Source organism: Poromitra crassiceps (assembly GCF_964638095.1).
Source record: "Poromitra crassiceps genome assembly, contig: HAP1_SCAFFOLD_404, whole genome shotgun sequence".
Classification (NCBI taxonomy): domain Eukaryota; kingdom Metazoa; phylum Chordata; class Actinopteri; order Beryciformes; family Melamphaidae; genus Poromitra; species Poromitra crassiceps.
Genome location: NW_028152001.1, coordinates 105,599 through 127,564, shown reverse-complemented (window position 1 = coordinate 127,564; position 21,966 = coordinate 105,599). Strand labels below are relative to the sequence as shown.

At 44.3% G+C, this 21,966-nt stretch overlaps 1 protein-coding gene across 4 annotated transcripts in view; it reads right to left on the bottom strand.

Moving 5' to 3' along the window:
• Positions 1-21,966, bottom strand: part of LOC310771190 (stereocilin-like) — a 41,422-nt gene that overhangs the window by 12,784 nt on the left and 6,672 nt on the right. For 2 of the 4 annotated variants that reach the window (XM_083663856.1, XM_083663857.1), the window contains exons 2-14: positions 21,710-21,875; positions 21,498-21,541; positions 20,187-20,476; positions 18,593-18,699; positions 15,558-15,660; positions 14,379-14,455; positions 14,102-14,208; positions 13,518-13,594; positions 13,163-13,310; positions 10,252-10,469; positions 8,398-8,600; positions 3,826-4,028; positions 3,625-3,668 (exon numbers count right to left, since the gene is read on the bottom strand). In XM_083663856.1, the coding sequence (XP_083519982.1) occupies positions 3,625-3,668; positions 3,826-4,028; positions 8,398-8,600; positions 10,252-10,469; positions 13,163-13,203 (709 nt within the window). In that variant the 5' untranslated portion in view covers positions 13,204-13,310; positions 13,518-13,594; positions 14,102-14,208; ... (4 more) ...; positions 21,498-21,541; positions 21,710-21,875. Of the gene's footprint in view, positions 1-3,624; positions 3,669-3,825; positions 4,029-8,397; positions 8,601-10,251; positions 10,470-13,162; positions 13,311-13,517; positions 13,595-14,101; positions 14,209-14,378; positions 14,456-15,557; positions 15,661-18,592; positions 18,700-18,875; positions 18,991-20,186; positions 20,477-21,497; positions 21,542-21,709; positions 21,876-21,966 lie in introns of those variants that run through there. The other 2 variants (XM_083663858.1, XM_083663855.1) reach the window with 2 other exon arrangements.

Sequence of the window (21,966 nt, the reverse complement as noted above, 5' to 3'; positions counted from 1 at the left end):
CCGGAAGCAAACCGGAAGTGCCCAGGAAACTTGTCTATACCCCGTCACCCAGAGACGAGGCTACACCGCCCCTCCCCCCCCCAAAGGGCTTCAGAGCTGATGATGCCCCCCCCCCCCCCACCCACGCTGACCATCACAGCGGACCAGGTGAGGAATCAGCTTATGAGGCTACACACTAGGAAAGCAGCTGGCCCGGATGGCGTCAGCCCCATGCTGCTCAAAGCCTGTGCCCCCCAGCTTTGTGATGTGCTACAGCTGATCTTCAACAAGAGCCCGAGTCTCCAAAGGGTCCCCGTGATGTGGAAAATGTCCTGTATCGTCCCTATACCTAAAAAGCCAAGACCCTGGAGAAACTCGTCCTGGAGCAGCTCAGGCCTATGGTCAAACCATCCCTAGACCCCCTCCATTTCGCCTACCAGCCCCGACTGGGAGTGGGGGACGCTGTCATCTACCTGACCAACCGCGCCTACGCCCACCTTGACAACCCGGCCAGCACTGTGAGAGTCATGTTCTTCGACTTCTCCAGTGCTTTCAACACCATCAGGCCGGCTCTACTGGGTGAGAAGCTGACGGCGATGCGGGTGGATGCCCCCCTGGTGGTCTGGATTGTGGACTACCTGTCTGGCAGACCACAGTATGTGCGCCTGCAGAACTGTGTGTCAGACAGAGTGGTCAGCAATACAGGAGCACCACAGGGGACGGCCTTCTCTCCCTTCTTCTTCACCATCTACACCACGGACTTCACCTACCAGACAGAGTCTTGCCACCTTCAGAAGTTCTCTCACGACTCTGCGATAGTGGGATGTATCAAAGATGGCGACGACGATGAGTATCGGGATGTGGTGGCCAACTTTGTCACATGGTGTGAGCAGAACCACCTGCAGCTCAATGTGTCAAAGACAAAGGAGCTGGTGGTGGACCTGAGGAGGGTCAAGGCTCCGGTGACCCCTGTTTCAATCGACGGGGTCAGTGTTGACATAGTGGAGGATTACAAGTACCTTGGAGTGTACATTGACAATAAACTAGACTAGCTAAGAACTCTGATGCACTCTACAAGAAGGGGCAAAGCCGTCTCTACTTTCTGAGATGGCTGAGGTCCTTCAACGTCTGCCTAGTCTCTTAGAACAGACGAGTTGGCTTCCGCAATTTTCAAATGCTCTCGCCATACCGTCTGTACGTCAGACCCCCAGAACATGCACAAGGAAGTAGTGAAAAAAACCTTCAGACCGGAAGGAAGTTCGACGGAATCTGACCAATCACGACACGCGTGTCCACGAAAAATATGTTCCCCCCGGAAACTTAAACCGATGCAGGTTGCTAATGCTAGCAGTGCTTTAGAATTACCATGGAAGCTACGCCGACGAAACCGGTGAAATAAGACCCTGATAGACGTAAACGATGTATCCGCGGCTTGGAGGAACCTCGTGCAAGACGTGAGTTAAAGAAAGTGATGAGGTAAGTTGCTAACGTTACTGAGCTTATCGTTCGTCTTACTAATCAGCGTTAGCTAACGATAGCTACAGCAGTATACAGCTAGTTAGCTAATGTTAAATTCTGATTGGACGAATGAGCGGAAGTCCCGCCTTTCAACTTCCTCTTCCGTTTGGTGCATGATTCTCCCCCACGAAGTACAGACTGTATATAGCTGCATCTGCCGGATGTAGATAAGACAGTCTGTTTTAAGAGACTAACGTCTGCCGGACCATGCTGAGGATGTTCTGAGTCGGTAGTGGCTAGTGCCTTCCTGTATGCTATTGTGTGCTGGGGCAGCAGGCTGAAGGCAGCGGATTAGTGTTAATTTCGTCGACGAAAAATGTTAGTCGACTACCTTTTTCCCCAAGACTAAGACGAGACTAAAATGTTCAGACTTTTAGTTTCATTGACTAAGACAAGACTAAAATACTCAAACTTTTAGTCGACTAAAACTTGACTAAACAAAAAGACGATGAGGTTGAATAAATATGATAAAAACTAACAAGGACATTTGACACAGGACTAAGACTACGACTAAATTTAAAAATAGACAACAAAATTAACACTAATTATAGACTGTTTCCCCCCCTCAATGCAGCAGTTCAGTTTCCTGTGTTGCAGCATCATAGATCTAGCTGACATTTAGCTGTCTGAAAAACATTTGCAGTAGTTACAACAGAATCCACCCAGTCTTAGCTAAGGGTCTTATCTATATGTGTATGAAGCATTGTGTTCCCAAAATGTACAGCTACTTGCTTGTCTACATTATATCCAGAGAGGTCTGAGTGCTTTCCACACAGCACAGCCAGCCTCCCTCCATTCTCCCCTCAGCTGCGGGCTGAGCAGGGACTGTAAATATGCCGACACTGGCCCGGGTGGGCAGGGTCAGCATTAATTTCCCTGGGAAAGAGTTGCCAACACTGCTTCGAAATACCATTACTAGTGAAGCGCATCAGCAGATTCAACAGTTTTCATTGACTAAAACTAGACTAAAATGTGAACAGTTTTTGTTGACTAAGACTAGACTAATATACTTATGGTTTTATTTGACTAAGCTGAGACTAAAATGCTCAAACTTTTAGTCGACTAAAACTTGACTAAATAAAAACAGGATGAGGTTGACTAAATATGACAAAGACTAACAAGGACATTTAACACGGGACTAAGACTAAGACTAAATAAAAAAATAGCCGACAAAATTAACACTACAGCGGATGCCAACAGACTCAACAAACTGATCCGTAAGGCCAGGGACATTGTGGGGCTGTATCTGGGCTCTCTGACTGCGCGCACACACCTACACACACACACACACACACACACACACACGCACGCACACACCTAAACACACCCACACACACCCACACACACACACACACACACACACACACGGTTGAATGCTCTCATTTAGGACACTTCATGCCCAAAAGAACATGTGGGACCAAGTAAAAGTTAGCTTTCCTGCTCAGGACTAGACAGGAAGTGGTGCGATTTTGCTGCGTCAAGTTACCTACTGTATGAGTTAACCAGGGTGAGACAGGAAGTAGAGCGATTTTGCCTTCAGAGTAAAAGCTTAGATTGTGAAACTTTTTTCAGATTTCCCCTCCATTTGTACTTGGCCAATTTCCCCCTGCTCTGCTGCCCAGGGTCACTGCTCCACCCTCTGCCAATCTGGGGAGAGCTGTAGACTAGCACCATGCTTCCTCCAAGACATGCCAGCCGCTTCAGGACACATACCCTTAATCTGGCTTCCCACCCGCAGACCCATTGCCCGACACCCGACTAATCCGGGGGCGCGAACCTGCGACCCTCGTGTTGGTAGGCAGGGAATCTACCGCTACACTACCTGGACGGCCTAGATTGTGAAACTTTTGAGAAAAGTTGGAAAATAAAGCTGGGCTGTGCAGAGCAACAGAAATTGTTTGAGAGGTATAAAAGTATAATGTAATAATATAAACGCACCACACACTGTCCAGTCTTCAGAAAGTAATACAATTATTTATCTATTATGTATTAATTTAATTTAATTAATTAAAATGTATTTATCAATGTCCTTTGTTGCTCTGTAAAGCACTTTGCACAAGCACTGACAATTGTTTAAAGGGCTTTAGAGATGAATTTGACATAGTTTTCAAAGCTATCTGGTTTTACCTTTGGAGAAAATGAGGAGTTGGAAGATCTCTCTCTGGAGCATTCTGGGGAAATGAAAACACCAGCATGTACACTTTAACTTTGAAATAACCACTAAATAAAGATTGTGAAATAAACTCCTAAGTGTATTACTAATAAATGCCACTGGATGAATTAGAGTACCAGTAGTCATGTGTCAATAGAAGTTTAGAAGACACCTACCCCCTGCACCCAGGGGTGCTGGAGGACCTGAGCAGCACTGAGACGCAGAGTGGGTGCTGGAGGAGCTGAGCAGCACTGAGACGCAGAGTGGCATCCCAGACCAGCAGCTTGGATATGAGGTCCTTGGCTCCCTCTGAGATGTGAGCCCAGTCCTTGTCTGGAAACTCATACTTGCCCTCCTGGATGCTCTCAAACAGGTGACTCTGAGGAGAGATAATATCACAGAAAATTAGTTAATATTGTTCATATATCACAGTTTCGTAGTGTTACAGTCATCCCCCTTTCGCATGTAGATATGATCAATATTTATGTCTTTGTTGTGGCTGTTCATCTTTTGATCTTATGGTGTCTTTTTGTCCATACGGGGCTTAAAATGGCGTCTGCCTCGGCCCTCGAGAGGTCAGTCTGGTACGCACAGCCACATCACCTGTGGACAGTTGATATTAGTGTCTGTCTCATTTTGCTTTGCTTTGTCACTTTTGTCCTGTCTCGTGTTTATGGGACCCCTTTGATCACGTGAGGACGGTCCTGGATCGCCTCACGCAGGATGCTTCTGGAGGCCACATCAGCTAAAGCCTCCAACCTATAGTAGCAGACTCCAAACTAATTCAACCCTACTCCTCCTACTACATTAAGAATTTGATCGATCAATCTATGTTAACCGATTAATCGACAATGTAGGCAAAATGTAACTTTCACTGCTCATACAGTGGAAGAAGAAAGCCAAGCTAGCAGACACAAAGTCCAGGGTGGAGAATTACACCCAAAAAGACAACAGTCATCATTGTAAACATTGTAATACAATGTTGAAATATCTCACGCCCACAATAGTCCATGGGCCAAGGCTGAAATTTTGACATATCGGTACCACCTGAGGTGACCGCACGATTTTGTTATTTTTGTCTTCCTACATGTCTCTAGTTTATATTTTGGTATGATAACCCTTCCGATTTGGTAGCTTAAGGATAGTTATCACTCTGTAAACAAACCTACCCCCAAAAAATGACAAAACCCTGATTTCATCATATCTCTGAACCACACATGATAACGCAGAAAATGTGATGTCTACCCCTATGTTTTCATGGTCAGGGATTACAATGACACTCTATACAACATCATAAACTGTTCACATGAATAGTTAATGGTGAATTCAGTGATGTTTTGGTGAATTCAGTGGTGTTTTGAGAAAGATACAATGCAATTAGTCCATGGGCCAATGGTGAAATCGGTACCACCTAAGGGGACCGCGCACTTTTTGTATTTTTGTCTTCCTACATGTCTCTAGTTTATATTTTGGTATGATAACCCTGCCAATCTGGTAGCTTATTGATAGTTATCACTCTGTAAAAAACCTTCTCCATATAAATGACAAAACCCTGATTTCTGTGTATTAGTCCAGATGATATGTGAAAATCATGTTCACTTTTTCATAAAAGCATGAAACTTGGTACGCATATAGTTTGGGGCCCCGTAAATCTTCAGAAATTGAGCCATCACAAAAATGCTTCGTGGTGGCCATTTTAATTCCGCCATAAGTGAATTATGTAGTTTGCATCATATCTCCTGAATCACACATGATAACACAGAAAAGGTGATGGCTACCATATAGAACATCATAAACTGTTAAAGTAACTAATCAATGGTGAATTTAATGACGTGAGAAGGAAATCACAGTTTCTGATAACTGATGCTATAACCTCAATTCCATGACCACTCTCTGGCTAACATTTTTTGATGAGTAATTTGGGTCAGGGTTACTTCTATGGGCCTTTTGTTAAAATAGCCCCCAGGCCCCTCCCAAACATCCTGCGACTTTCTGCCAGACGGCCAAATCCAAGATGGGGTTTACCATTTTTAGAGTAAGGACGGAGATTAACAATGGTGAATTATAGCTATTTTAATTGCAAATTCATGCCTACCAAACATGGTTTAGTATTGACAATTATTGTGTTTTGAGGGTAATTTCATAATTATGTTAGTCTCGCTGGCCAGCCTCCCCTCCCTACCGGGAGAGGATAGCATCAGTTATCAGATACTGTCATTTCCTTCTCACAACGTCATCAAATTCACAATTGATTAGTCACTTTAACACTTTATGATGTTCTATGGTATCATTGTAATCCTTGACCATGAAAACGTTGGGATAGACATCTCCTTTTCAGTGTTAGCATGTGTGGTTCAGGAGATATGATGCAAACTATGCTTATGGCAGAATTAAAATGGCCGCCACAAGGCATTTTTGTGATGGCTCAATTTCTGAAACTGTACAGGGCCCCAAACTATAAGCGTACCAAGTTTCATGCTTTTACGAAAAAGGGAACATCATTTTCACATATCATCTGGACTAATACACAGAAATCAGGGTTTTGTCATTTATATGGGGGTAGGTTTGTTTACAGAGTGATAACTATCCTTAAGCTACCAAATGGGCAGGGTTATCATACCAAAATATAAACTACAGACATGTAGGAAGACAAAAATAACAAAATCGTGCGGTCACCTCAGGTGGTACCGATTTTTGCCTTGGCCCATGGACTATCTAGGACCAAATAGAAATGGAACTGTGTCACATGATCTTGCATGCAAGGTCAGTGTTTGTTACATGTATGCTAAAGACACGTCTGCTGCAATATCCCACTGATCCCTTCCTCATGTTGGTGTTCATCACACAAGCCAAGGTCACTGTGGGTTTCCTTTCTTACACTAGCAGCTTCAAATATATCTTGGTATAAACAGTGAAGTCTAAATGTAACAGAGGTATTCGTCATTGCAAAATGGCACCATCTACTGCATACAGTAGATCTAACACCTATTTTCAGCATCCCAATGCTGCATCTGACCGTAATTGCCACGATGCAGTGGCATGGTGGTCTGCAACAGCATTGGGGTCAATTCAATCAATCAATCAATCAATTCCAATGAAACATTGGAAGTGAATTGGAATTTCAGGAAGTTTAGTGAAATTAATATTTTTTTTCTTGCCGGATATCTGAGATTATACTGAATATCATGCAATGTTAAAACATTTATCAAGTATTTAACAAGTATCAGCTAGTCAGATACACTAACTTAATTAGGTACAGTGTTCTTGAAGCGGGGCGCAGCGTCGAACGAGATCCGGCACCCAGAGCAGCAGCATCACCAGCTTTTTCTCTCTAAGTCCTGGGGGTCAACAACTAAACAAAAAAACGTAATTTAGCCACCTAAAACAACGCCCACCTAAACAAATCGATATCCGTGTACATGCACGCTCTATTTTGACAATTTTCAGCGCTTTACTTTTCCGCAAAACAGCAGTTTCATTCGGCACTGCTTTTTCTCCCAACCGTACAACTACCGTATTCCTCCGCTAAAAGCCTGCACAGAGCACAGAGCCGCGGTTTACAAAACAGGAAGGCTTAGAAGAGAGATAAAACACTGACTTACTTTAGAGACAACAAGTCACCTGGCCTCTCTGGTCTGGGACGTTTTCCACAATTTATCCTGGGAATGGTGAAAAAGGTCTGCAGCCAGGGCACCCAGGCATTTAGACAGGAGGCGCATCTCTCTGCCTGTTCACTTCACTCTCTGCAAAAGTTCCTCTTCTGTATTCTCTCTGGTTCATAATTGTATCCTCTTGTCACCAAGGTGAATGGCATATCATCCTCGCTATCAAAATCACTCATAAGACAAGCTAGGAAGATCATTGCTGACCCCTCTCATGTCTTGTATTCAGAATACGAACTGCTTCCATCTGGCAGGCGTTACAGAGTCCCAATCAAGAACAAAAAAAGACACCTCAACAGATACAAATACTCTTTCATCCCCATATCAGTCAGTCTCCTAAACTCAGGTCATAGGTAATGTATTGTTGATTGTACTGTAAATTATTGATGTTTGCACTTTGGTTGTGTGTTTGCACATGTCGGCACTGGTGTGCTATGCACTATTGTTTTTTGTTGTTGTTTTTGTTATGGCACTGTGTACCTATGTGGCAGCCTGTATGTCCAAGACAAATTTCCCTCGGGACAAATTAAAATAATCTTGAAATCTTGAAATAATCTTGAATCTTATTAGGCAAATCCTTCAACTAGGCAACACCACGAGACAGACTGAACAGGACTCCCTCGTATGATATGAGATGATCTTTGCGGTTGGTGTAAACTTAGAGGCCATCTGATGAAGCGCATCACCTCACACCTCCTGACAGACTGAGCTGAATCAGTTGTACACCGGGGCAGATAACCCGCAAAGAAGTTGTGTAAACGGGTGAATCATGGAAGTTGGAAACCCTCATTAGTGTTATGCTTGCCCCTGTCTTTACCCTGCCTTTTTGACACAAAATGGCCCCCGTGAAAAGGGTGTATTGGAGCAAACGAGTCAGAGAGATAACATTAGCGTCCCTTACTTAGCCTCTCAGCTGTAATAAACCTTTGCGAGTGACTGTGTATGTAGCCTGCCTGCATGTATGTGTTTACGTCACGGGTGACGGGTCGGGCTCTTATATTAACGCGGCTAACAGCTAACGGCTAACGATGTGACAACACAGTCTGTTGAGTGGGGAACAGAACAGACAAGATGGTGTCCCAGTACCTGGACAAAGACAGTGAAGAAGATGACGGTGATGATGGCGGTGAGGAACATGTCTCTCATGGGGAAATGGTCCTTGTCCAGCAGGTAGCACAGGGAGAAGGCGATGGCTCCTCGCAGGCCACCGTAGGCTATAATGAACTGGTCCTTGGTGGTCAGCTTGACGATGTGGAACTTGTTGATAACGTAGACCAGAGCAACCACACCTGGGAAGGACAATGTCATGAGAAACTGGGTTTGAGTGTGTGTGTAACAGATTTGGGTCAAATACTGTAATATTTGCTATTTTTTTTGCCTATTTAGTTGCCAGAGTTGACCATTTAGGGCCATAGAATGGGGCTGTATCATAAAACTTACTGGCAGGTTTAGAGTAACGTTAGGGGCAGATACCGTCACGGTAGGGTGCTTCAAAATGCGAAATATTGGGAAGCAATTTGCAAATTTTGCATGACCCGTTTTCTCCATTCTTCCACCCATTTTGGTCACGGTCTATTGTAAAAATGAACGTTAACTAATGAAAATTATCATTTTGAAAAAGAGAAGATGACCATACACGTCACATAAACGTTTTAGCAGGTGCTGGAGTGTAGCAGAGATAAAGTAGCCTAAAGAGAAGGCTGCTGCCACCAATGCTCCTATATATTTATCTTACAGAGCATTGATAGGTCTTCATCAGGTGATGATCACCACTGACCAATTCATAATCTCAGTCAGTGACATCATAAACATTTGGTTTACCATGCCCAACATCATCTGCCATTCTAACATGTCTCTGCTGCCCATTGACAGATACAGACTCAGAGGCAGACTGTTGCATATGTCAAGCTTAATTAACATGTTGGTTGTGATTGGCTGTGATCACCTGTGTTGCAGCTGACTAATAACTAATGTGGATCCATCATGGTATTCACAATCATAATTCATAATTTTATGAATCGGGGTAAATTACCGTGGTGCAGATTTTGCGTGCTGCTGTTCTGTCACTGCAGAGTTTTATGAATTAGCCCTAATAAAAGTCAAATGACTTTTCTCTCTGATTGTGTGTTTTAATAAGCTACTCTATGTGAGATGGCTCCGTAGGCACTGAAGTGACCACAAACCCACTGACCGCTACAACTTAAAAACGGTTTTCCATCACAAGCTCTCCCATCACATGATGTGTGTGGCAGTATCTTGTGATGAGCTCGTGACTCTTGGCAACAACCAATGAAGTCACAGACAGACAGTATATCATCAAAAAAATCACTACAAGAGTGACGGTAGCAGCACGCCAAAAATTGAGATGCAAGACTTCAGATTTCCACTTTCTTTTTTTATTGAGGGTCAACGCGTTTCGGCATATGTGCCTTCATCAGAGCATGCTCTGCTCTGATGAAGGCACATATGCCGAAACGCGTTTAAATGCAAATTAAAACACCCTGGCCTTTTTATCTCTCTTATTCTTTTGAGCGGAGTGGAGCGGTGAGTGCGAGCGGGTGAAATCTGTATCGAGCGGGGAGCGGTCTGGAGCGGCCGTGAGCGCTGGAGCGGGTGGAAAGGACCGCTCTGGGAGCGAGGAGCGGTAATTATCACCGCTCCGCTACCCTAACCCTCTGGTGTATATATATGTATATATATATATATATATATATATATATGCTCTGCTCATTGCTTAACATATTATGTACAGTACTTGCTCTATAGTGAACTTTGTGACAAACGTGTTTCATAAGAAGCTATTCACTTGACTTGTGCATAGATTATCAACGGCAGTCCACCATGACATCATGTTTCCGTTTGAATGTATATCTTAACACACCCCCGCCTGCCATCACATATACGTTCAGAACGTTTGGAAAGCACTACAGTAGAGCTGACCTATGACCCGTGCCACCAGACACAGGATGACAGTGACCGTGACGAAGGTCCAGTTCCAGGAGTGCTGTCCGTCCACCGTGGCCACGCCCAGGAAGTTGAAGATGAGCGTCTCGCTGACGCTGCTCCACATCTTCAGGAAGTACTTGATGGTGGTGTGGGACTTGTGGGATATCTTGGCCTCCACGTAGGGTCGCATCACTGCCCCGCATGCTATCAACCTGTAAGGACAAGGGACAAGATGCTAATGCCTTTTGCATCAGTTGAATGGATAATAAAGTGAGTGAACATTTGATTGTTTTATGAGATTTGAAAAGTTTCCTAACTCCTCAGAAAATGTTCGCTCTTCTTTCTGAATCTAGCTTTGATGGTCTTAGTATAAAAGCAAACATTATCAAATCACTGATTATTGCTTCTGAGAATAATATGGGAACAGCAGTGTTTCCCCTAGAAAAATTTCAGGCCTGGAGGGATTTCGAAATGTACCCCGACCGCAACGATGGGGGCCCTCACTGGCGACACTAAACTTTTAGCTAACCTGTTCGCATCCATGTACGCAATGGCATCCCAAGTATCATCATACTATTATGGGATGCGATGCGAACAGTTGTATTATGGGATGTGCGTTTCCCAGGCAACGACACACGTTGACACGTTTTGGAACAGCGCTGCACGCTGGCACAATGCTCCTAAAAGCAAAATGCTTATTGTTTTTAATGATTTGGCATCTTCTATTACTGTCAACACTGTCAACACCAGCATTGTTGTATTGTAATAATATGCCATAAAGGTTTATTGAAATTTTGGGGAAAGCAGGAAAAAAAATCAATCTTTTTTCTGGCCTGGCGGGGGCGCCGTTGGCCTGGAACACACTGGAACAGGCAATCTGAACAAAATAGCATTTTCAACTCTTCTCCAGCAACAAAGGGGAACAGTGATGTCAGAGGTTACTGCATAACAAATTGCTCCAATTTCCAGCCTAAGTTCCATTCTGATCAGAAAACACACACGACAGCCAGAGAGAGACGTCCCCATCCCAGTCTGGTAACCACTTCTACTATCATGTCAAAGATGCATTCTGATCAGGAAAACACACACGACAGCCAGAGAGAGACGTCCCCATCCCAGTCTGGTAACCACTTCTACTATCATGTCAAAGATGCATTCTGATCAGAAAACACACACGACAGCCAGAGAGAGACGTCCCCATCCCAGTCTGGTAACCACTTCTACTATCATGTCAAAGATGCATTCTGATCAGAAAACACACACGACAGCCAGAGAGAGACGTCCCCATCCCAGTCTGGTAACCACTTCTCCATCATGTCAAAGATGCATTCTGATCAGAAAACACACACGACAGCCAGAGAGAGACGTCCCCATCCCAGTCTGGTAACCACTTCTCCATCATGTCAAAGATGCATTCTGATCAGAAAACACACACGACAGCCAGAGAGAGACGTCCCCATCCCAGTCTGGTAACCACTTCTACTATCATGTCAAAGATGCATTCTGATCAGGAAAACACACACGACAGCCAGAGAGAGACGTCCCCATCCCAGTCTGGTAACCACTTCTACTATCATGTCAAAGATGCATTCTGATCAGGAAAACACACACGACAGCCAGAGAGAGATGTCCCCATCCCAGTCTGGTAACCACTTCTCCATCATGTCAAAGATACATTCTGATCAGGAAAACACACACGACAGCCAGAGAGAGATGTCCCCATCCCAGTCTGGTAACCACTTCTACTATCATGTCAAAGATACATTCTGATCAGGAAAACACACACGACAGCCAGAGAGAGATGTCCCCACCCCAGTCTGGTAACCACTTCTACTATCATGTCAAAGATGCAGAGGCCGAAAAACTAATGTCATCCAAGTTGCATAAGGCACTACAGCTGCTCATCATTCCACCTCTACAGCAATATTGGATTGCCTCAGGAGGTCCCTGAAGACCATCAAGGACACAAACCACCCCCACATGTGAACCACATGTTCTCCCTGTTACCCTCAGGGAGGAGATACACTGTCCCAAAAGCACGCACAAATCGCTTGAGGGACAGTTTCTTCCCGCAGGCCACGAGACTCCTTAACATACACAAATAAACTCCCAACAATCATGTAGTAGCTGTACTGCAGCTGCTACCATTACGTATGTTTAATTCTAATTAGGTCTATGCTATTTGCACCTGTGCAAACAGAATGTTTAATTATTAAACATTATTATAATTATGTTTAAATTATGTCTATACTATTTGCACCTATGTGCAGTGAATATGTCACTGTTTTTTGGCTTGTTTTATTGCTTGTTGTGTCTCTTGTTGTTTTTGCACTCATATGCCCTGCTATTTTGCACTATGTTGTAACGGAGTCTACAGCACAAGAATTTCACATGTGATACTTGTACTACGGACTGGAGTGACAATACAAATCTTGAATCTTGAATCTTGGATTGGCTATAAGGGCATGAGGGAGGGGTGAGAAAAGGAATTGACACTGGGAAGCTGTTTCATGACTCTTATATCAGGGGCTCAGGGGCTCCTGGCCTTTCAACAGACTGTCCTTGACTGAGCGTCTCCGAGGTGCTCTTTTAAGAGAGGCATTAAATAGACCAATGGCCACAGGCAGGAATGATTTCCTGTGCCTCTCCGTATTGCATCTAGGTGGAATCAGTCTCTCACTGAACGTACTCCTGTGTTTGACTAGCACGCCGTGGAGTGGGTGTGAGTCGTTGCTCATGATGGAGCGTAGCCTGGACAACGTTCTCTTCTCTGACACCGCAGTCAGAGAGCCCAGATCCAGCCCCACAATGTCCCTGGCCTTACGGATCAGTTTGTTGAGTCTGTTGGCGTCCGCTGCCTTCAGCCTGCTGCCCCAGCACACAATAGCATACAGTGCTTCCCCACCTGGTTCTACAAGTCCTGGATCTCCCGCTGATGTTTCTCATCCTTGATTTTGGAGATGAGCTCTTGGGTCAGCATCCACTCCTTCGCCCCCTGCTCACTGCAGAGGTCAAAGTAGTGGATTCTCTCCTCCTTCAGGCGTGTTGTCAACCTAAAAGAGACAGGCGAGCAGTGAAACTGTGGGTCAGGCAATTTATACATGAATGAATAAAAACAGCTTCATCAGAAGTCCTGTCGTTTTTTCTGAGTCACAAATGAGAAATGGTCTCTTGTCGTACAACCAGCACTCATGAAAAGAAATGAAAAAAGAAGAGAGACTCACATTCCCTTCAAGTGTTTTGAGTCCTTAGGTGCTTACCTGTTGATCTCTAGCTCCTGTTCCTCACGCTGTCCTTTCAGCTTCTCCAGACTGCGTTTCAACTGGATGTTCTCAGTCTGTATAGATAGATGGTTACAGAGTGAGATGAGAAACAGTAAATGTACAGTATGAAATAGGCCACGCCCATCACGGGGGAAAAGCACAGTTCATTTCCACACACCAGTGTCATTTTCCTTGAATTAAACATAGCTAAAAGCTGTTGTGTGGTGGGCTGCGCAGACAACAAATGTAAAAAAAAAATCGCCAGTTAACATTTTTTTGTACTCCCAAGGAAAACAAGGAAGCCATTGAGAATTGGCAAGAAGAAAAATGTGGATGTTGCTGTCAATGAAGTAAGTTGGAGTGTTCATCTTCCGCATATACGATATTTTTGTGCAACACCCGACCATGCACGCGACATAGGAGGAATGCCAGGATTGGAGGGGAGATTGTGTTTTCCCCCGTTTTGGGCGTGGTTTCTGAATGATGGCACGCTCCGCAGTGTCTCTATGGGGGGGAGGTAGGTGGAGTTTAACAGTTTATGAAAACTCATTCAAATTCATGTGTGCTTCTTCATGCTCTACCTTGCTGTTCCAGCTGCTTGGTCAGCACGGCCACATCCTGCTCCATCCGCCAGTTGCTGCAGGCATCGGTCATGAGCAGAAGGTCATGGAGAGGAGACCAGCTGCCACTGGAATGAAGGCAAATTAAAGTATTACATTTTAATGCCAAATATTGTTCCAACTGTAGGGCTGTCCCAAATACTAATTTACCTCTGGATTCAAATGCTAGCCCTACATTACGCCCTTTGAAGACATTTGATAAATCACACAAGCTTTCAGATCAAGTCCAGAATTATACCTGGTTGAAGGAGAAGGCACTGTTTCACAGAACCATGTCGCTGGGCGGTGGGCTGGGAGCTCTGGCTTGTTTGTTAACTGTAAAAAGATTGAAACAAAGTCATGACATTTAGTCTAAAGACAGGTAGGTAATTTTTTATTTATTTATTTCAGGGACAGTGCAACATTAATGAACATTTCCATGTAAATGTGCCGGATTATAGCCTTAGCTAATTTCCATCCGTAGTCCCTCGACAGGTGAGGTACAAAAAAGTTTAAAAAGAAGAAATAGAAAAATTAGTGCATACATAGGGCAACTGACAGGGGTGCAATGTAGGTGACACATACATACACATAGGGTAAAAAGGAGAGGAGACATACATATACATGAAGGAGGCATTTAACTTTGCAATTCAAGTGGGCACATACAGACCTTCAATTCCGGTATGTAATACAAATAAAACAAAAACAGGAAACATTAGGGACATTGACCAAGGTAGACATAGGACTTACAAGGATATATATATACAAAAACAACACATGAAACAAAAGGGTTTAGATATGGTCGCAGTTTTGATTTGATCTGAGCCATGACTTTAACAGCCCCTTAAAGGTGTGAAAACTGCTACTCTCTCTGACTGACATTGGTAGGCTATTCCACAGTTTGCTACCCCTGTAGGACAAAACATTTTGTCCGACAGAGGACCGTCTCAGAGGTAGTTCACAGTCACCTCTCGACGAGCTTCGCGTGGTGTTCTGGGTAGCTCTCCGTTTGATAAAGCATTCTAAAGGAGGTGGTGCTAGCCCATGAAGGATTTTATAAATCATACAGGCAATTTTAAATTTTTTATAATTGTCAAAGCTGAGGAGCTTGTACTTTAGAAGTATATTGCAATGATGGTAAGATAGGTTTCTTATCTAAAATTTGCAGGGCCTTTTTATATAGAGACTCGACGGGCTTCAAGGTGGTTACTCCTGTGAAGGACCAGTGAGGCAGTATGTAGTATGTAGTATATGTGCAAAAATCATTGAATGGAGAAAGGTTAGAGCCGCACTGTCAGTCAGAGATGCTCTAATCTGCCTAAAATTGCAGAGATTGAATTTTAGAGTGTTCGATACCTTTTTTATATGACTCTTGAAAGAGAGTCATATAATAATAGCTCGTAAAATAACAGGTTAGTGATGTGAGTGACCCACTTACCCAGCTGTGAAGTGACTTCAGGCCCATGGCCACGTTAATTAGCATGGCTGCCATTTTCCAGTTGAACTGATGAGTTGTAGGAGTTCACTTGTTGGTTTGCAACCTGGCAATGTAAAAAAATATTTAATTATAATTAATGTGAAAATCAACTTTTCTCCATCAGATATAGATCAACACATAAGCACAGTGAAACTATAAAAGGCACTTATAGGAACATGTCCACATATATGTGAGTCACAGCACTAAAACCAGGGTTAGTCAGCAGCATGATAATCGCATTCTGAGAAACATTCAGTCAACAAATGAACTACGGTAACTACATCAGATTTCTCAAGACAGCCTGACACGCCCACACAGTCCGCGGGAGAAAATACACTCTAAAAACTAATTGATTCTCATGACTTTTGCCATGACTGTCAAACCTAAATTTATATACTTTGCGACGTTCATCATCGTTCAAATTTGGCTGGTGGCTTATTAACATAGGGTCCTGTGATGTGATGAACTCAAAATGCTAAATAATAAAGAAATATTTCTGGTTTCCAGGGACTTTAAATATCAACAACTAGCCAACAGATATTATTAAAGCTGGTGGGCTTCATGGAAAGAGTGTGACTCGGTTGACCGTTATATCAAACTGGTAATTCAGTGTCGTTTTATTGCCACACAACTAACGTTATTAGCTCACAACTAACAACTATGTTCCAGGTCATCTCAAAAACAATGCAACGGACACAGCGTAGCGTTACATTAGGCCTTGGCCACACTGATCCGTGGTGTCTGTCCGTGTGCGTTCATTTCTCTGTTCACTTCCATTCATTTTCAATGACAGCTGTCCGACTGTCCGTGGAGTACTCAGAAGCGTACGTATCCAGAAGATTTGCATACGTTTTGATGAACAGAAAGTTGAAGAGGGATGAACTTTTTCTGGATAGACGTATCGGATGGTCGGATGGTCGGATAGTCACTGTCCGTTTAGCCAATCAGAGTCGAGGTCTCGAGAGGAGGCGTTCCGAGATTTGTTTCAACTTTTCAAAGAAGATGCCGGCCGAGGCGGTGAAGGAGGCTATAATTAATGCTGTGTACACCATCCCGCTGTTGTCCAACGTGCCACATTGCTCTTAAAGGGCTCGCGCCGCATTAACTACAGTAATAATCACATGGGGGGAAAAAACACATTTTCACATGAGTGGGGCACGCGCAAATACCACCGTGACGTCACGATGTACCAAATCGCCCATTCATTTGAGGGCACAAAAAAAAGCAGGTTTGAACCCATAGAGGGAACTTATGCTGCTGAAATGATAGGGGTTTGTACAATTTTAACAGATTGGTCACAGATGTGGAGATTTTGACCAGAATCCTTCACATACCACCCCAAAAGCCATATATATTGGTTAAAAGCTGAAAAAGGTGTTTGGGGGTTTAGTCCTGCTTTAACTATACTTACTAGTTTCAACTACATTTGCTGGGCAGTCATTATTGGTGTCTACAAAAACAACATTTTGATTGAGTTAAAGGCTACAATGTAACAATGAGAACAATTAGACTACCATAACCTGAACATTACTGAATTTAGTTCATTGATACACAAATTTCAAACCAACTCACTAAGTTAATTTGAACCCAAGTAGCTGCCAAAATAATGGAAGCATTCAAGTAATTGAGGGATGCATTATTATAGAAAGCAGGCTAAATTGGCACCCCCCAATGGGGGGGAAATCGACAGGATGTTTTATTTTATTATTCTCGTGAATTCCTGCCCAGCTTGATCTGCTCTGTGCTGCTTGACGTGACTCTTGAGAGAAGCTAAAATACACAGGCTGATTTGTGGAGCAGAGCGGAGAGCCGCTTCGGGGACGCCTCTGGTGGACACAAGTATTCACTAGACAGGCTACGTCCGCCTCATCTCGCCGTCGTAATGCAACGTTTCCTGGTGGAATCTCAATCTGCCCGGCTGCCCGGCAGAGACTTTAGTCCCAAAAGAGAAAAAAAACTTGAATGGATTTGCATCAAAGGAGATTTAGAAGTGAGTAGACGCAAATCCGTCTGAAGAATAAGTAAGTAGACGCGTCTACCTGCGTTTAACCAGACCGTTTAACGTCTCACATTCAAAGCACTTCATACTCCCAGAGCTGGCGTAAGCCATATAAAAACCCTCTGGCTTTACCCAAAATTAAAACGTCCAGAGTTTGTGTCTTTGAAAACAAACTGCTAAAGCTGCGTTCACACCGACCTATTAAATTTTTTCGCTGGCATCGAGTTTACATACAAAGTCAATGCAAACGAGCGATTGAGCGTATATTCGCCCGGGAGAAAAATCGCTGGGCGTCCGAGCGACAGAGACAGAACGATAGGGCGAAAATACGCCCGAGATGAAATATCCCAACTCGAGCGAAATTACGCTGGCATCAGTCGCTCGCTGTTCAACGCTGATTGGCTGCCGTGTGAGAGTGAGTCAAGGATCACACTGGCTTGGAACAAACCGCTGGTTTATTGTGTGGCAACAAACTGCATTGACAGCTGATTGACAGGCTGACAGCTGACATGAAGTGAAGTCTGTACTACCGGTATAGAGCTCGCATTAGGAGCACGCTGATAGGCTTAGCTTGTAAACAACTACGGTGGCTCGGCCTCGTAGTGGACAAACATCATGACATTGCGTAACGTTATAGCCCCCACATGTCCGTCAATTATTGTGCCTGTTGACGAGCGATTTAAACAGAGCGACAGAGCGATTCCAAAGGGTTGAATCGAGCGACAGAGAGAAAAATAAATATCTCGGTGTGAACACAGCTTAACCAAGGCCAAGACAATAAGCACGTTTCCTTCACAACAACTGGCCAGGTGGCACAATTTCATCTGTTTTCCTCTAGGAGGCAGCCAAACTTCATTTGTCTGAAACATCAAAGCGCTATAATGAAGAAAATGTGAGTTAAGGTTAAGTTCTGGTCCCACACCGGCCCGCCCAGTTGTTTAGTGGTGGAAAAAGCTGAGTGGACTTTCTAGCGGTCTGCAGAGGGAGTGTGTTTTACCCGCATTTCTTCTTCTGGGTGTGTCTTGCTTTGATGAGGGCCAGGATGGCTGCTTCATCATAGTGGTGGTTGCACTTCTTATTCTTCATGGGATTCACCATATCCACCTTGAGAAGCATAATAATGCAATTAGTAAGATAGAACCTAACGAGTGGTTGTCGACTCAACATGGGGTCTGGGGACCATCAGGGGGTCCCCAGTAAGCTGGTGATTTGTTAAAGTTAAACATTTCATTGACAGGGTGGGTCTGGGTAGTGTAGAGGTATAATAAGCACTCGCCTACCACCACGGAGACCCGGGTTCAATTCCCGGGCAGCGGTATTTTCGGCGTGCTCAAGACGTTCCTACAGACACAATTGCCCGTGTCTATCGGTGGGAAGCCAGCGGCGTATGAGTCCTGGTCGCTGCACTAGCACCTCCTCTGGTCAGTTGGGGCGCCTGTTCGGGGGGGAGGGGAACAAGCTAGTTCACACGACTTCATCATCTGTCAATAATGCCCCGACCCACCTCACCAGGTAGGACTATGTGAACATGGGTGAAAAGACGAGGGTAGTAAACATTATCCAGCTGTTTGGGTGTGTTATCGTCAAAAACCCAGTCTAGCATCATCTCTGTTGAAATTTTACTTCCAGGCAGGGGGGGGATATTTAGTGATTTGGGGGCAAGTGCAGCAGACAGATAGTGTCTTGCTTTATTTGTATTTTGCTTTCCCTAGCTGAATGTTGGTATTGGCAGTGGTAGGAGATTTAAATTCTTATATAATGCTGGATATTTAAATTAATAATAAAAACGCACCCATTAAGATTTTGCACCTTTTTTTCTTTCTCCAACTCTCTTTCTTATAGTATATAAATAATCTGATGCAAAAAACAATCGGGACACCCTCCACGTGAACATGCAAAACGGAGGGTTAAGGGCCAAGGGGTGACTTATCATTATGAGAACATGAAGTAGCTATGTAACGAACCTCCCGTGCTGCCGACAGCCTGCTCTGTTTGCTGTCCGAGTGTCCGTCACATAGATAACATCTCCCGCTTTATCTCCCGCTGCTGTTTGTAATCGATATATGGCCTTATTCCATACAAGCAGCAATTTAATTGAATCGTCCATAATCTTGAAATCAGATCATATCTCTATGCTAAGATAGGCTGCTACGCTACAAAACACAACAGACGGAGTGAACTCTGACCTGCCCCGGGTGTGCTTCATGAGAAGAAGCGAGAAGCGCTTCTGTTTGGTAACAGAATAAGAAGAGAAAACCACAGAAGAAGAACATAAGCACATCTGAGGTTCATTACATAGCTAATTCATGTTCCCATAATTATATAACAACCAACTGCGAGGTGACAGAAAATATGTTATTTACAGTGTGAACGACATATGCCCCATTTACGCCTGTTTTGGCCAGTTCCAGGACTCTACTTGGATCTGAATATCTTCTAGGGAGATCAGAATGAAACCAAAGTTATTTGGGCGAGTAAAACATATTTTAAGCTGGAAATAAGGTCTGGGGTGTAAAAAACAGGAATTCTCCTTTAAGAATGAACAATAGAGCGACTTGTCAGTGGGACGACAAAGACGGGAGGACGTTCACCCAAGCCTTAAGTGGGGGGTTGAGTCAGTCAGGGGGTGAGTTCCTCCATGGCTCCTCCTCGCAGGGCGCTGGACATGGCCCTACTGCGGGCCAGCCTGGAGTTGGAGGGAGGAGAGAGCCTCATGGAGCAGACCAGGGCTCCCACCTCCTCCTGCTTCTCGTCGTGCTGGAGCCTCATGGAGCAGACCAGGGCTTCCACCTCCTCCTGCTGCTCCTCGTGCTGGGACAGCTGCCGGTTGAAGGCGATAGCGTGCGCAGCGAACTGGGTCAAGTCTTTGGTGCTGCTGTTCCTGTCAGGAGAGAGAAGGGAGAAGAGCATCTGTAAGATCATGGATGCCTGTCTTTAACTAACTCTTCTGGTCCGAAAACGCCTACTGTCCGTTTGGAGTATGAAGACAAACAGTTTTGGGGACTCCAGAACGGGAGAACTCTCTCTCACACACACACACACACACACACACACACACACACACACACACACACACACACACACACACACACACACACACACACACACACACACACACACACACACACACACACACACACGCGGTTGAATGCTCTCATTTAGGACACTTCATGCCCAAAAGAACATGTGGGGCCAAGTAAAAGTTAGCTTTCCTGCTCAGGACTAGACAGGAAGTGGTGCGATTTTGCTGCGTCAAGTTACCTACTGTAGGAGTTAACCAGGGTGAGACAGGAAGTAGAGCGATTTTGCCTTCAGAGTAAAAGCTTAGATTGTGAAACTTTTTTTCAGATTTCCCCTCCATTTGTACTTGGCCAATTTCCCCCTGCTGCCCAGGGTCACTGCTCCACCCTCTGCCAATCTGGGGAGAGCCGTAGACTAGCTCCATGCTTCCTCCAAGACATGCCAGCCGCTTCAGGACACATACCCTTAATCTGGCTTCCCACCCGCAGACCCATTGCCCGACACCCGACGGTAACCCGGGGGCGCGAACCTGCGACCCTCATGTTGGTAGGCAGGGAATCTACCGCTACACTACCCGGACGGCCTAGATTGTGAAACTTTTGAGAAAAGTTGGAAAATAAAGCTGGGCTGTGCAGAGCAACAGAAAAGGTTTGAGAGGTATAAAAGTATAATGTAATAGTATAAACGCACCACACATTGTCCAGTCTTCAGAAAGTAATACAATTATTTATGTATTATGTATTAATTAATTTAATTTAATTAATTAAAATGTATTTATCAATGTCCTTTGTTGCTCTGTAAAGCACTTTGCACAAGCACTGACAATTGTTTAAAGGGCTTTAGAGATGAATTTGACAGTTTTCAAAGCTATCTGCTTTTACCTTTGGAGAAAATGAGGAGTTGGAAGATCTCTCTCTGGAGCATTCTGGGGAAATGAAAACACCAGCATGGGTTCTTCATGTACACTTTAACTTTTAAATAACCACAAAATAAAGACTGTGAAATAAACTCCTAATTGTATTACTAATAAATGCCACTGGATGAATTAGAGTACCAGTAGTCATGTGTAAATACAAGTTTAGAAGACACCTACCCCCTGCACCCAGGGGTGCTGGAGGACCTGAGCAGCACTGAGACGCAGAGTGGCATCCCGGACCAGCAGCTTGGATATGAGGTCTTTGGCTCCCTCTGAGATGTGAGCCCAGTCCTTGTCTGGAAACTCATACTTGGCCCTCCTGGATGCTCTCAAACAGGTGACTCTGAGGAGAGATAATATCCCAGAAAATTGGTTAAAGCCCCAATCAGTAAGATTTTTGACATTTTTTACTGAAATATAACAGCTTTTTATTC